We start from the raw sequence: 13,759 nt of genomic DNA, 5'->3' as shown, positions 1-13,759 counted from the left end.
TGGCTGACAAGAGAAGTCAAAGCCAAAGTTAAAGCAAAGGAGAGGGCATACAAGGAAGCAAAAATTAGTGGGAAGGCAGAGAATTGGGAAGTTTTTAAAAGCTTACAAAAGGAAACTAAGAAGGTCATTAAGAGGGAAAAGATGAACTATGAAAGGAAGCTAGCAAATAATATCAAAAAGGATACTAAAAGCTTTTTCAAGTATATAAAGAGTAAAAGACAGGTGAGAGTAGATATAGGACCGATAGAAAATGATGCTGGAGAAATTGTAATGGGAGATAAGGAGATGGCGGAGGAACTGAATGAGTATTTTGCATCAGTCTTCACTGAGGAAGACATCAGCGGTATACCGGACACTCAAGGGTGGCAGGGAAGAGAAGTGTGCACAGTCACAATTACGACAGAGAAAGTACTCAGGAAGCTGAATAGTGTAAAGGTAGATAAATCTCCCGGACCAGATGGAATGCACCCTCGTGTTCTGAAAGAAGTAGCTGTGGAGATTGCGGAGGCATTAGCGATGACCTTTCAAAAGTTGATAGATTCTGGCATGGTTCCGGAGGACTGGAAGATTGCAAATGTCACTCCGCTATTTAAGAAGGGGGCAAGGAAGCAAAAAGGAAACTATAGACCTGTTAGCTTGACATCGGTGGTTGGGAAGTTGTTGGAGTCGATTGTCAAGGATGAGGATACGGACTACCTGGAGGCATATGACAAGATAGGCAGAACTCAGCATGGTTTCCTTAAAGGAAAATCCTGCCTGACAAACCTATTACAATTTTTGGAGGAAATTACAAGTAAGCTAGACAAGGGAGATGCAGTAGATGTTGTATATTTGGATTTTCAGAAGGCCTTTGACAAGGTGCCACACATGAGGCTGCTTAACAAGATAAGAGCCCATGGAATTACAGGAAAGTTACATAGGTGGATAGAGCGTTGGCTGATTGGCAGGAAACAGAGAGTGGGAATAAAGGGATCCTATTCTGGTTGGCTGCCGGTTACCAGTGGTGTTCCACAGGGGGTCCGTGTTGGGGCCGCTTCTTACGTTGTACATCAACGATTTGGATTATGGAATAGTTGGCTTTGTGGCTAAGTTTACTGATGATACGAAGATAGGTGGAGGAGCCTTTAGTGCTGAGGAAACAGAGTCTGCAGAGAGACATGGATAGATTGGAAGAATGGGCAAAGAAGTGGCAAATGAAATACAATGTTGGAAAGTGTATGGTTATGCACTTTGGCAGAAGAAGTAAACGGGCAGACTATTATTTAAGTGCGGAGAGAATTCAAAGTTCTGAGGTGCAATGGTACTTGGGATTCCCTTGTGCAGGATACCCTTAAGGTTGAGTTGGTGGTGAAGAAGGCGAATGCAATGTTGGCATTCATTTCTAGAGGAATAGCGTATAGGAGCAGGGATGTGATGTTGAGGCTCTATAAGGCGCTGGTGAGACCTCACTTGGAGTACTGTGGGCAGTTTTGGTCTCCTTATTTAAGAAAGGATGTGCTGATGTTGGAGAGGGTTCAGAGAAGATTCACTAGAATGATTCCGGGAACGAGAGGGTTAATGTATATGGACGTTTGTCCGCTGTTGGACTGTGTTCCTTGGAGTTTAGAAGAATGAGGGGAGACCTCATAGAAACATTTCGAATGTTGAAAGGCATGGACAGAGTGCATGTGGCAAAGTTGTTTCCCATGATGGGGGAGTCTAGCACGAGAGGGCATGCCTTAAGGATTGAAGGGCGCCCATTCAGAACAGAGATGCGAAGAAATTTTTTTTAGCCAGGGGGTGGTGAATCTATGGAATTTGTTGCCACGGGCAGCAGTGGAGGCCAAGTCATTGGGTGTATTTAAGGTAGAGATTGATAGGTATCTGAGTAGCCAGGGCATCAAAGGTTATGGTGAGAAGGCGGGGGAGTGGGACTAAATGGGAGAGTGGATCAGCTCATGGTGGAGTGGACTCGATGGGCCGAATGGCCGACTTCTGTCCCTTTGTCTTATGGTCTTAGTCGACCATGGCTCCACTCCGAATCAAGTCCTACAATGACTTCCCTCTCTCTTCACCTCCTGCTGAACCAAACACCCGGATCATCCTGGTGTTAGGCACACAGCATGGAAACACCCTCCCGTCACTGGACGGCTCATATTCCAAAGCACTCGTGTCTCTAACCATAACCCAAACACTGCTTCTACAGAAAGACCATTACATTAGCAGTGAAACCTTTCCCAGAGTGTTATACCACTCCTGTGCTATTAGTTCACTGCCTATTCTTTGCACTCTTATTTTTTTTCATAAATACACCATTATAGCTTTAGCATCCCTTTCTTTAGCAAATCACTCCTTGTTCACTTTGCTGCCTCCCAGTAACCTTCCCTGTCCTATTTCAGGGGTCCCCAACCTTTTTTGCACTGTGGACCGGTTTAATATTGACAATATTCTTGCGGACCAGCCGACCGGGGGGGGGGGGGGTGTTCAAGTAGGGTTAAACTCACCTCAGCGTGTCTTTTACAGTTAGGGTTGCCAACTTTCTCACTCCCAAATATGGGACAAAAGTAGCAGTCAAATCCCGGGACACTTCTGTTTACCCCAGGAAAGACTACCATGACCATGAAGCCTTGCGCGGGCTCCTGTGTGCGCATGTGTGACGTGTGCGTAGACGAACGCGTGTGCGTACGTGCCGATTTTTTTCCACACATCGGTTTTGCCTTCATCTTCCTGACTATACTGTACATACATTATTTCTACTTTATATAGGCTGTGTATTTATCATATCATTCCTGCTTTCACTAAATGTTAGTGTTATTTTCGGTTTTGTGTTATTTGGTATGATTTGGTAGGTTATTTTCTGGTCTGGGAATGCTGAAAAATTTTTCCCATATAAATTAATGGTAATTGCTTCTGTGCTTTACGCCATTTCGGCACGAAAGGTTTCATAGGAACACTCTACCTTAGCGGGGCAAATACGGGACAAGGGCGGTCCCATATGGGACAAACCAATTTAGTCCAATATACGGGATGTCCCGGCAAATACAGGACAGTTGGCAACCCTATGTTCAAGTTCAACAGTGTGTGACAAGGAATGAGGAAAGGTGCAGCTGATCGTATTGTTTCCCCGTGGCCCGGTAGCACATGCTGTGTGGCCTGGTACTGGTCCACGGCCCGGTGGTTGGGGACCACTGTCCTATTCAATCAACAATAAAACCCTGATTAAGCCACACTTGGAATATTGTTCACTTCTGGTTGCCTCATTATAGGAAGGATATGGAAGCTATAGTGGGTGCAGCGAAAGACCAGGATATCACCTGGACTAGAGGGTATGAAGATGGGTTGAGCAAGCAAGGCCTTTTCTCTTTGGAGTGAAGGAGGATGAGAGGTGACTTGATAGAAGTGTACAGGATGATAAAAACATAGATTGAGTGGATAACCAGAGACTTCTCCCAGGGTGGTAGTGGCTGATACATGGGGGCTGATAACCTTAAGGTTGATTAGAATAGGGGGTGATGTCGGAGATAGATTTATGATTTACACTGAGTGGTGGGTATGTGCAACTCCTTGTCTGTGGTAGAGGTAGGAACAGTATTGTGCAAAAATCTTAGGCACATGTAAAAAAAATTCTGTAAAGCAAAGATGCTTTCAAAAAAAAAGAAAAGTTTCTAATATCAAAAGAATTGCTATAAAGAGCAGTAAACAGTAAAGAGGTAAATCAAACCAATATTTGGTGTGACTACCTTCTATATAGTCATAGAAAACTATAGCACAGAAACTGGCCCTTCAGTCTGTCTAGTCCATGGCTGAGCCAGTTAAACTGCCTAGTCCCATTGACCTACACCCGGGCCATAGCCCTCCTATCCATCTGTGTATCCAAACTTTTCTGAAATGTTGAAATCGAAATCAAATCCACCACTTAATGCTGGCAACTTGTCTGCACTCTCACCATCGTCTGAGGAAAGATGATTCCCCTCTTTTTCCTCTTAAACATTTCACCTTTCACCCTTAACCCCTGACCTCTAGTCGTTTCACCCAATCTCAGTGGAAAAAGCCTGCTTTCATTTACTCTATCTATATCCCTTGTAAATTTGTATACCGCTTTTGAATCTCCCCTCAATCTTCTATGTTCTTGGGAATAAAGTTTCAATCTATTCAATCTTTCCTTATAATTTGTGTCTTCCAGTCCAGGCAACATCCTTGTAAATTTTCTTTGTACTCTTTCAATCTTACTTGCATCTTTCCTGTAGGTACGTGACCAAATCTGCGCACAATACTCAAATTAGGCCTCACCAATGTCTTGTAGAAATTGAACATAACGTCCCAACTCCTCTACTCAGTACTTTGACCCGTGAAGGCCATTGTGCTAAAAGTGTTCTTCAATGACCCTATCTATCTGTGATGCCACTTCCAATGAATTAATGGACCTGTACTACCAGATCCCTTTGTTCTACTGCACTTCTCAGTGCCCTACTGCTCACAGTGTTAGACCTACCCTGGTTGGTCCTCCCAAAGTGCAGCACCTCACACTTGTCTGCATTAAATTCCACCTGTAAAATTTCATCTTTAAAACTGAATCAATTATGTGCAGTGTTGTGCAAATTTATAAGAAAATCAGCTGGGAAGTTGTTCCAAGTGTCTTGGAGAAATTGCCTTTAGTCCTTCTGCAGACTTTAGCTGTCTCGCTTGCTTGTGTCTCTCTAGGTAATCCCAGACAGCCTTGATGATCAGGGCTCTGTCGAGGCCACACCATCTGAGGGTACGTCCACACCACGCCGGATAATTTTGAAAACGAAGCTTTTTCTCTTTGTTTTGACCTTCTGTCCACACTGAACGGCGTTTCCATCCCCTGAAAACGGAGATTTTCAGAAATGATCTCCAGAGTGAATAAATCTGAAAACGCCTAATATCCATTGTAGTGTGTACGGGGTAACCAGAGAGATTTAAAAACGCTGTCATGACAACACCACAACAACAATGCTTTTTCTGCTTCTGCTTGGTACTGCGCAAGCTGTTATAACGCGCAGTTGATGTGAACAGCATGAGAGTTAAATTGTAAAGTGAGCTTTTTTGACTATTTAAAAACGCTGTCATGACGTGCCGGAACAGATAGCCGCAGCGCGGCAATTCGTTGTTTTCTTGAACGCAACCACCTAACAATTTCAGAACAGATGGCAATGAGACTGAAGCCAGAAGGGTTAGAAAGGTAGTCACCAAATACTTTGACCCATAGCTTACCGAATAAATACGTATACTCACTTTGCCCTGTTTTCTGTCCTTGCTTGTATGAAGGTGGTTCACCTATTTATGCAAGTACTTCTCTGACAATAGATGTGTAACAGCCTAATGTAACATTGTATGGAAATACAAGATAACACTGATGCAGACGTTTTATACATTTAACAAGGTGCTTTATTAATGCAACAGAGTTGGTCAGTTTTTCAATGTTCGTCGTCAGCTGGGTCATACTGTCCGTGAACTCCCTGTCGGTTGCCTCCATACGCTCCAGTATTTGTTTTTTTTTGGTTTTAAGTCCTCCTGCGCGAGCGCCAAGAGCAAGTCCTTTTAAGTTTTTCTACTCTGTAACTGGACAAACGCGCACCAAGTATACAGATTCCTCTTCGCTTGTTTTCTGTGTGTCCTGTGCATGCCCAGTAGGAGGTGATTCGCCCAAATATCCGTATAATGTGGACGGAGATATTTTGAAAAAGGCTTAGTGTGGACGCCTGTCGTTTTTACTTGAAACCGGCGTTTTCAAAATTATCTGGCGTAGTGTGGACGTAGCCTGAAGCCATATAAAAATCTAGACTTTTGCACAGAACAATACTTTAGCGGTCTTTAAGAAAGTTAAATAGACTCATTTATGATGGAAAATGGAGGACTAAGTAGGAGGGAAAGGTTATACTGATCTTAAAGTAGGTAAAAGATCAGAACAACACTGTGGCCCAAAGGGGCTGATCTGTGCTGTAATGTTTTGTGTGTCAGTACGTGCGAATGTAATTAAAAAGGATTGCATTCTTTTTCATTCATTGTAATTGAATCGAGATTCTTTTTTGTGAAAGAGGTATTTAGTGAATAATTCGGTGCAAATTTGCCCAGATAACGCTTTGCTCTGACAGTGATGATTGAATTATCCTACAATCACTTGTGTCAGATGTCTTTATAATTCACGCAACTTTGTAATTGCCATTTTAGAATAATTGGTCAGAAGGCTATCAGCTTGCAGCAGCCATGAACTTCCGCTGGCCTCAGTGTGCGCCAAATAACCTCAAGACTCTAATTCCTAATGCAAGTGGTGAAGCCATTCAACTGATGAGGGATATACTGCAGTGGGACCCTAAGAAGCGCCCAACCCCAAGCCAAGTGAGTTTTTGAACTGTAACTCAAATGGATTATACTTGCTATCAAATTGCCGGAATGCACAATTCATTAGGGGAAATTATAGAAACCTACATTAATGATCAGTTTATGGTCTGTCAATGGGCCATGTAATTTAACTGCTTTAACTAAAGGCATAAATTTATGTCATGCTTCTGGTCTTGCAGGTCATTCTGACATTCTGGAGTACTTTATCTATTGTGTGGAGTGTGGGAATTTCTCAGATTTAAGTTTTTCTGTTGAATTTGCATGGTACCTATTTCGAATTTAAGATCTCGGCTAATCCGATTTCTCTTTGACTTTGTGCGGATTGATGCCTGGTTCTAATTCTACAAGTGGGGGGCATTTCTTTAATATGTTCATTGTCTACCCTTGATGAACTTGTAAATGACACAGCAGGATGGTGATCATTTAGAGGGACCATTGAAACTAAATATTTGTTTTGATGTGTAGTTTCAGTTTTGTAGATGATGATGAAATTCGCCACACCCCAGTAGCCATGAAATTCTGTCACTCTTTTGATTGGCTCTGATTAATTTATACTAGACACTGTCCTATCAAACTCCCCGTCCAGCCCTTTACCTTTCCCACCCAATTTTTCACCAACTTCCCCTGGGATCAATAAAGTATGGCTACCCACCTGAATTCACCTAACACCTAGCCAGTCCTCCTTCTTCTTCCCTTTCCTTTTTATTCTGGCATCTTCCCCTTTTCCAGCCATGCAGAAAGGTTTCAGCCTGAAATGTCAACTATTTATTCATTTCCATAGATGCTGCCTGACTTGCTGGGTTCACCCAGCCATTTTTGTGTGTGTTGCTAGAGATTTTTAAAAAAACTGTCTTTGTGGTGTTGTATCATTTAAAGCATTTGCATCAGTATTAAAAGGGTGTAAGAGCATTACTTGGCCTCAGAATGTTTTGCATTGTATTTGCAGGCACTGCGATATCCCTATTTCCACGTTGGTCAAGCTCTGGGAACTCCTCAGCAAGTGCAAGAACAAGGGAAACAGCAAAGAGAAATGCATAACAGGCACACGGTTAATCAGCTGAAGCCTGTGCCACCACCTCAACCCCCAGCCCTGCTTAACCCCCATCCACCCTCAAGGCCGTTACAGCAAATTACTCCCTCCCAGCACCAAACGAGTGTGCAACAAGCCAATACAACGGGCTCACGTGACAGTGGGAGCAACAACGAACCAACAAAACAGCATCAAAATATTCTACCTCCAATAAACATCAAAGTGTGTAAAGTAAGAATTCTTGCTTTTAAAATTGATGAGGGTTAGTGTCATGAATTTAACCAAGGTGCTAAATGAATAGGTAGTTTGAACATGTTTGGACCACATTTGGAATATTGTGTTCAGTTCTGGTTGCTTCATTATAGGAAGGATGTGGAAACTTCAGAGAGGGTGCAGAGGAGATTGACCAGGATGCTGCCTGGATAAGAGAACATGTCTTATGTGCATAGGTTGAGCGAGCTAGTACTTTTCTGTTTGGAGCAGACAAGGATGGGTGGGGTGGGCAGAGCGGAAATGGCTAATGCAAGGGGCAAATTTTAAGTTACTCGAGTAAGGTATAGAGGGGATGTCAGAGGTAGGTTTTTTTTTTACACAGAGTGGTGGATGCATGGAACGCTGCCAAGGTGGTGGTAAAGGAAGATGCATTAGGGACATCTAAGAAACTCTTAGACGGGCACATGGATGAAAGAAGCATAGTGGGAGGGAAAGGTTGGAGAAGGTTAAAGGTTGGCACAACTTTATGGGCCAAGACCCTTTATTGTCCTGCAATACTCTATGTTGTGATGTCAATGTAGAAGATCATAACATAGAATACTGCAGCACATCAAGAACATGTGTATGGAATATAGTATTCCATGTTAACATTACAACTATGTCAAAGCACAAAGTTTAATATATTATCCTGCATTAATTTTAATAACCTGCATTTTCTGTGAGAAACAGGATTGTGAAATTACCTCTTGGCAGTTAAGTACCTTTCTTGATTTTATTATTGCCTTTTAATCACTTGGCATATCCTGGATGTTGGTACTTGAGAAGCTAAAAGATCATGATTAATCATAGATACTGTGTAAAGGATTGGGCTGAAGAAATGCAATCTCATTTTCTGGTGTAATAAAAGAATAGAATTAGTGTTTAGTGTTCTTTATGATACATTTTTTGGGAAATGCTCAGATTCTCAAATCGCCCCACTGTTCTGCGATACAGAGCCAGGACACTCCTGCAATTGGGCTGTCCTGGTAGTAGCTACCTTTTAAATAATTGAATAGTATTTTAACTTCCTTTTCTAGAAACCATAGAAAAACTACAGCACAGAAGCAGGCCTTTTAGCCCTCCTAGGCTGTGCTGAACCATTTTCTACCTAGTCCTACTGACTTGCACACGGACCATATCCCTCCATACACCTTCCATCCATGTATCTGTCCAATTTATTCTTAAATGTTAAAAAAGAACCTGCATTTACCACCTCGCAGGCAGCTCATTCCATACTCCCACCACTCTCTGTGTGAAGAAGCCCCCCCAATGTTCCCTTTAAACTTTTCCCCCCTCACCCTTAACCCATGTCCTCTGGTTTTTTTCTCCCCTTGCCTCAGTGGAAAAAGCCTGCCTGCATTCACTCTATCTATACCCATCATAATTTTATATACCTCTATCAAATCTCCCCTCATTCTTCTACGCTCCAGGGAATAAAATCCTAACCTATTCAACCTTTCTCTGTAACTGAGTTTCTCAAGTTCTGGCAACATCCTTGTAAACCTTCTCTGTACTCTTTCAACCTTATTTATATCCTTCCTGTAATTTGCTGACCAAAACTGAACACAGTACTCCAGATTCGGCCTCACCAATGCCTTATACAACCTCATCATAACATTCCAGCTCTTATACTCAGTACTTTGATTAATAAAGGCCAATGTACCAAAAGCTCTCTTTACGACTCTATCTACCTGTGATGCCACTTTTAGGGAATTTTGTATCTGTATTCCCAGATCCCTCTGTTCTACTGCACTCCTCAGTGCCTTACCATTAACCCTGTATGTTCTACCTTGGTTTGTCCTTCCAACGTGCAATACCTCACACTTGTCTGTATTAAACTCCATTTGCAATTTTTCAGCCCATTTTTCCAGCTGGTCCAAGTCCCTCTGCAGGCTCTGAAAACCTTCCTCGCTGTCTACTACACCTCCAATCTTTGTATCATCAGCAAATTTGCTGATCCAATTTACCACATTATCATCCAGATCACTGATATAGATGACAAACCATGGACCCAGCACTGATCCCTGTGGCATACCACTAGTCACAGGCCTCCACTGGAAGAAGCAATTCTCTACTACCACTAAACAACAGGAATTCTGCAGATGCTGGAAATTCAAGCAACATACATCAAAGTTGCTGGTGAACGCAGCAGGCCAAGCAGCATCTATAGGAAGAGGCGCAGTCGACGTTTCAGGCCGAGACCCTTCGTCAGGACTGAAGACAATGTCTAATCCAATTTACCACCTCTCCATGTTTCCCTAGCGACTGAATTTTCCTAACTAACCTCCCATGCGGGACCTTGTCAAAGACCTTACTGAAGTCCATGTAGACAATATCCACTGCCTTCCCTTCATCCACTTTCCTGGTAACCTCGTCGAAAAACTCCAATAGATTGGTCAAACATGACCTACCACGCACAAAGCCATGTTGACTCTCCCTAATAAGTCCCTGTCTATCCAAATGCTTGTAGATTCTGTCTCTTAGTACTCCCTCCAATAACTTACCTACTACTGACGTTAAACTTACCGGCCTATAATTTCCCGGATTACTTTTCGATCCTTTTTTAAACAACGGGACAACATGAGCCACTCTCCAATCCTCCGGCACCTCACCTGTAGACAGTGACATTTTAAATATTTCTGCCAGGGCCCCTGCAATTTCAACACTAGTCTCCTTCAAGGTCCGAGGGAACACCCTGTCAGGTCCCGGGGATTTATCCACTTTAATTTTCCTCAAGACAGCAAGCACCCCCTCCTTTTCAATCTGTACAGTTTCCATGATCTCACTACTTGTTTCCCTTAATTCCATAGACCATGCCAGTTTCCTTAGTAAATACAGATGCAAAAAACCTATTTAAGATCTCCCCCATTTCCTTTGGTTCGGCACATAGCAGACCACTCTGATCTTCAAGAGGACCAATTTTACCCCTTACAATCCTTTTGCTCTTAATATACCTGTAAAAGCTCTTTGGATTATCCTTCACTTTGACTGCCAAGGCAACCTCATGTCTTCTTTTAGCCCTCCTGATTTGTTTCTTAAGTATTTTCTTGCACTTCTTATACTCCTCAAGCACCTTATTTACTCTCTGTTTCCTATACATGTCATACAACTCCCTCTTCTTCTTTATCAGAGTTGCAATATCCCTTGAGAACCAAGGTTCCTTATTCCTATTCACTTTGCCTTTAACCCTGACAGGAACATACAAACTCTGGACTCTCAAAATTTCTCCTTTGAAGGCTTCCCACCTACTGATCACACCTTTGCCGGAGAACAACCTGTCCCAATCCACGCTTTTTAGATCCTTTCTCATTTCTTCAAATTTGGCCTTCTTCCAGTTCAGAACCTCAACCCTAGGACCAGATCTATTCTTGTCCATGATCAAGTTGAAACTAATGGTGTTATGATCACTTGAACCAAAGTGCTCCCCTACACAGACTTCTGTCACTTGTCCTAACTTGTTTCCTAACAGGAGATCCAATATTGCATCCCCTCTAGTTGGTCCCTCTATATATTGATATAGAAAACTTTCCTGAACACATTTTACAAACTCTAGACCGTCTAGACCCCTAACAGTATGGGAGTCCCAATCAATATATGGAAAATTAAAATCCCCTACCACCACAACTTTATGTTTCCTGCAGTTGCCTGCTATCTCTCTGCAGATTTGCTCTTTCAATTCTCAATTGACTATTGGGTGGTCTGTAATACAATCCCACTAATGTGGCCATACCTTTCCTGTTTCTTAGCTCCACCCATAAGGACTCAGTAGACAAGCCCTCTAATCTGTCCTGCCTGAGCACTGCTGTAATATTTTCCCTAACAAGCAATGCTACTCCCCCACCTTTCATTCCTCAGCCTCGATCACATCTGAAACATCGGAACCCTGGAATATTAAGCTGCCAGTCCTGCCCCTCCTGTAGCCAAGTTTCACTAATTGCTATAACGTCATAATCCCATGTGTCAATCCACGACCTCAACTGATACCGATCCGCCTTCCCCGCAATACTCCTAGCATTGAAATATATACACCTCAGAAGATTTTTACCACCATTCACAACCTTTCTATTAGCGAATTTGCTTGAACTTTTAACATCATTTATTTTCACCGCAGCCATACTGTCAGCTCTGGCACTCTGGTTCCCATCCCCCTGCAAATCTAGTTTAAAGCCTCCCCAATAGCACTAACAAACCTCCCTGAAAGGATATTGGTCCCCCTGTAGTTCAAGTGTAACCCGTCTCTCTTGTACAGCTCCCACCTGCCCCAGAAGAGGTTCCAATGATCCTGAAATCTGAAACCCTGCCCCCTACACCAGTTCCTCAGCCACTTGTTCATCCTCCAGAGCATCCTATTCCTACCCTCACTGGCTCGTAGCACAGGTAGCAATCCTGAGATTACCACCCTTGAGGTCCTGCTTTTCAACTTCCTACCAAGCTCTCTATACTCACTCTCCAGGACCTCCTCACTCTTCCTTGCTATGTCATTGGTACCGATGTGCACCACGACATCTGGCTGATCACCCTCCCACTTCAGAATGTCATGCAAGCGATCAGAGACATCCTTGACCCTGGCACCCGGGAGGCGGCAAACCATCCTGGATTCTCTGTCACGACCACAGAACCTCCTAATGCACCTCTAACTACCTTTACATCTGGGCATTTTAGCCAAGTTGCTGGGTTATGGGGTCAAATACACTTCCTCTCTGACCTCTCTTAACACCATCTGGCATACCCAGTGTGGTCCTATTAATTTTGAATGGGGTTCCTAATCTTCAGTTATTAAGGTAAGTTTTTTTCAATGTATATTAGTTTTAAACTTACAGAATTTGTGTTTTTTTTTTAACTACAAGTTCTTAATTCTAAGTTTTAAAAACGTCCAGTATTCCTAATTGTCTTTGACCAAAGACAATCAGTTGAAGGGAAAGCCTTACAGCATGTGGTGTTGGAGGCCCATGTGGTGTCTGAATAGGGCCTTAATTCTCATAACTTACACTTGGTGTCCCACCATACCCTACTGAATGGTCAAAACAATGATGTTTGCAGTGTACTGGGAATTGCATGGCCGCAAAATATCATGCTGGTATAGGTTGGCCAGTAGCTGTAAGGGCTGGGCTGGACGGCACACTAGCATAGTGGCTAGTGTAATGCTTTACAACACCAATAATTGGGGTTCAATTCCTGCCGCTCTCTGTAAAGTATTTGTACCTTCTGATCACTTGGATTTCTTTCACATCCTCCTGTTTCCTTCTACATTCCAAAGACTCATGGGTTAGTAAGTTGTTGGCACCATATGTTGGTGCTGGAAGCATGGAAACATTTGCGGGCTGTCCCCCAGCACGTCCTGGGATTGCGTTTGTCATTGATACAAACAAAGCACCTCACTGCAGATTTTAATCTTCAAAATAAAGCAAATCTTATTGTAGCAAATGCAACTTCAAATTTCTGCAAGCTAAACTCCCATAAATTGTAATGTGATCATTTTCACATGATCTGATTTAGAAATTTTGATTATTATTAATAGAGAAGTTGGATCTGTTGGTCAGGAAACAGGCAGCATCACTTGTGGAAGCAGATTCCGGTTAAATACCAAGGCCTATGCAGGTCATGTGATTTTTCAGTTAATATATTTTGCTAGAATATTAGGCGTAATTCTTACGTTTACAAAACATTGCTGTTTTGTCTAACTGATTTAATTTCTCATCTGTCGTTTCCAACTGTACTGTAGTGTGTCAGTTCGCCTAGATCATTGCGTTTCAGACTCTTGGATGTTGCTGAAGTTCAGAACCTCCTGACATTATGTAAGCTGTCCAATTATAGGTTGTGTCTGTGTTGATTTACAAAAAATTCCAGTGAAACACTCTAAATATTGCAGTTATGCTTCTAATTTTGTTCTGATTATTTTAATCATAACTCAAGTTGTTAAATTTTTTTTTGTAATCTCAGAAAGTAATCAAGACAGAGGATAATATCTGCAATAGCACCAAGCCAAATGGCAGTGCTCGACGATGGAGTCATACCATCTTGAAAGATTTCAGCAACTGGAATGATTCTGGAGACTTGGAATTTGGCTGTTCAGCTAAAAATGCAAATTTGAATGATAAAAAACGCCAAAGTCAAGAATTGCAGTTGAAGTAAGCA

At 42.5% G+C, this 13,759-nt stretch overlaps 1 protein-coding gene across 5 annotated transcripts in view; it reads left to right on the top strand.

Moving 5' to 3' along the window:
• The window catches only part of LOC134341181 (serine/threonine-protein kinase ICK-like), a 93,182-nt gene that overhangs the window by 59,155 nt on the left and 20,268 nt on the right, over positions 1–13,759 (top strand). For 4 of the 5 annotated variants that reach the window (XM_063039006.1, XM_063038994.1, XM_063038998.1 and 1 more), the window contains 3 exons: positions 6,172–6,339; positions 7,289–7,603; positions 13,565–13,752. In XM_063039006.1, the coding sequence (XP_062895076.1) occupies positions 6,172–6,339; positions 7,289–7,603; positions 13,565–13,752 (671 nt within the window). The remainder of the gene's footprint in view (positions 1–6,171; positions 6,340–7,288; positions 7,604–13,564; positions 13,753–13,759) is intronic. The other variant, XM_063039015.1, reaches the window with a different exon arrangement.

This window comes from Mobula hypostoma, chromosome 2 (assembly GCF_963921235.1).
Source record: "Mobula hypostoma chromosome 2, sMobHyp1.1, whole genome shotgun sequence".
NCBI classification, from domain to species: domain Eukaryota; kingdom Metazoa; phylum Chordata; class Chondrichthyes; order Myliobatiformes; family Myliobatidae; genus Mobula; species Mobula hypostoma.
The sequence above is the reverse complement of the archived record's forward strand: the minus strand, read 5'-3'. Positions and strand labels throughout refer to the sequence as shown.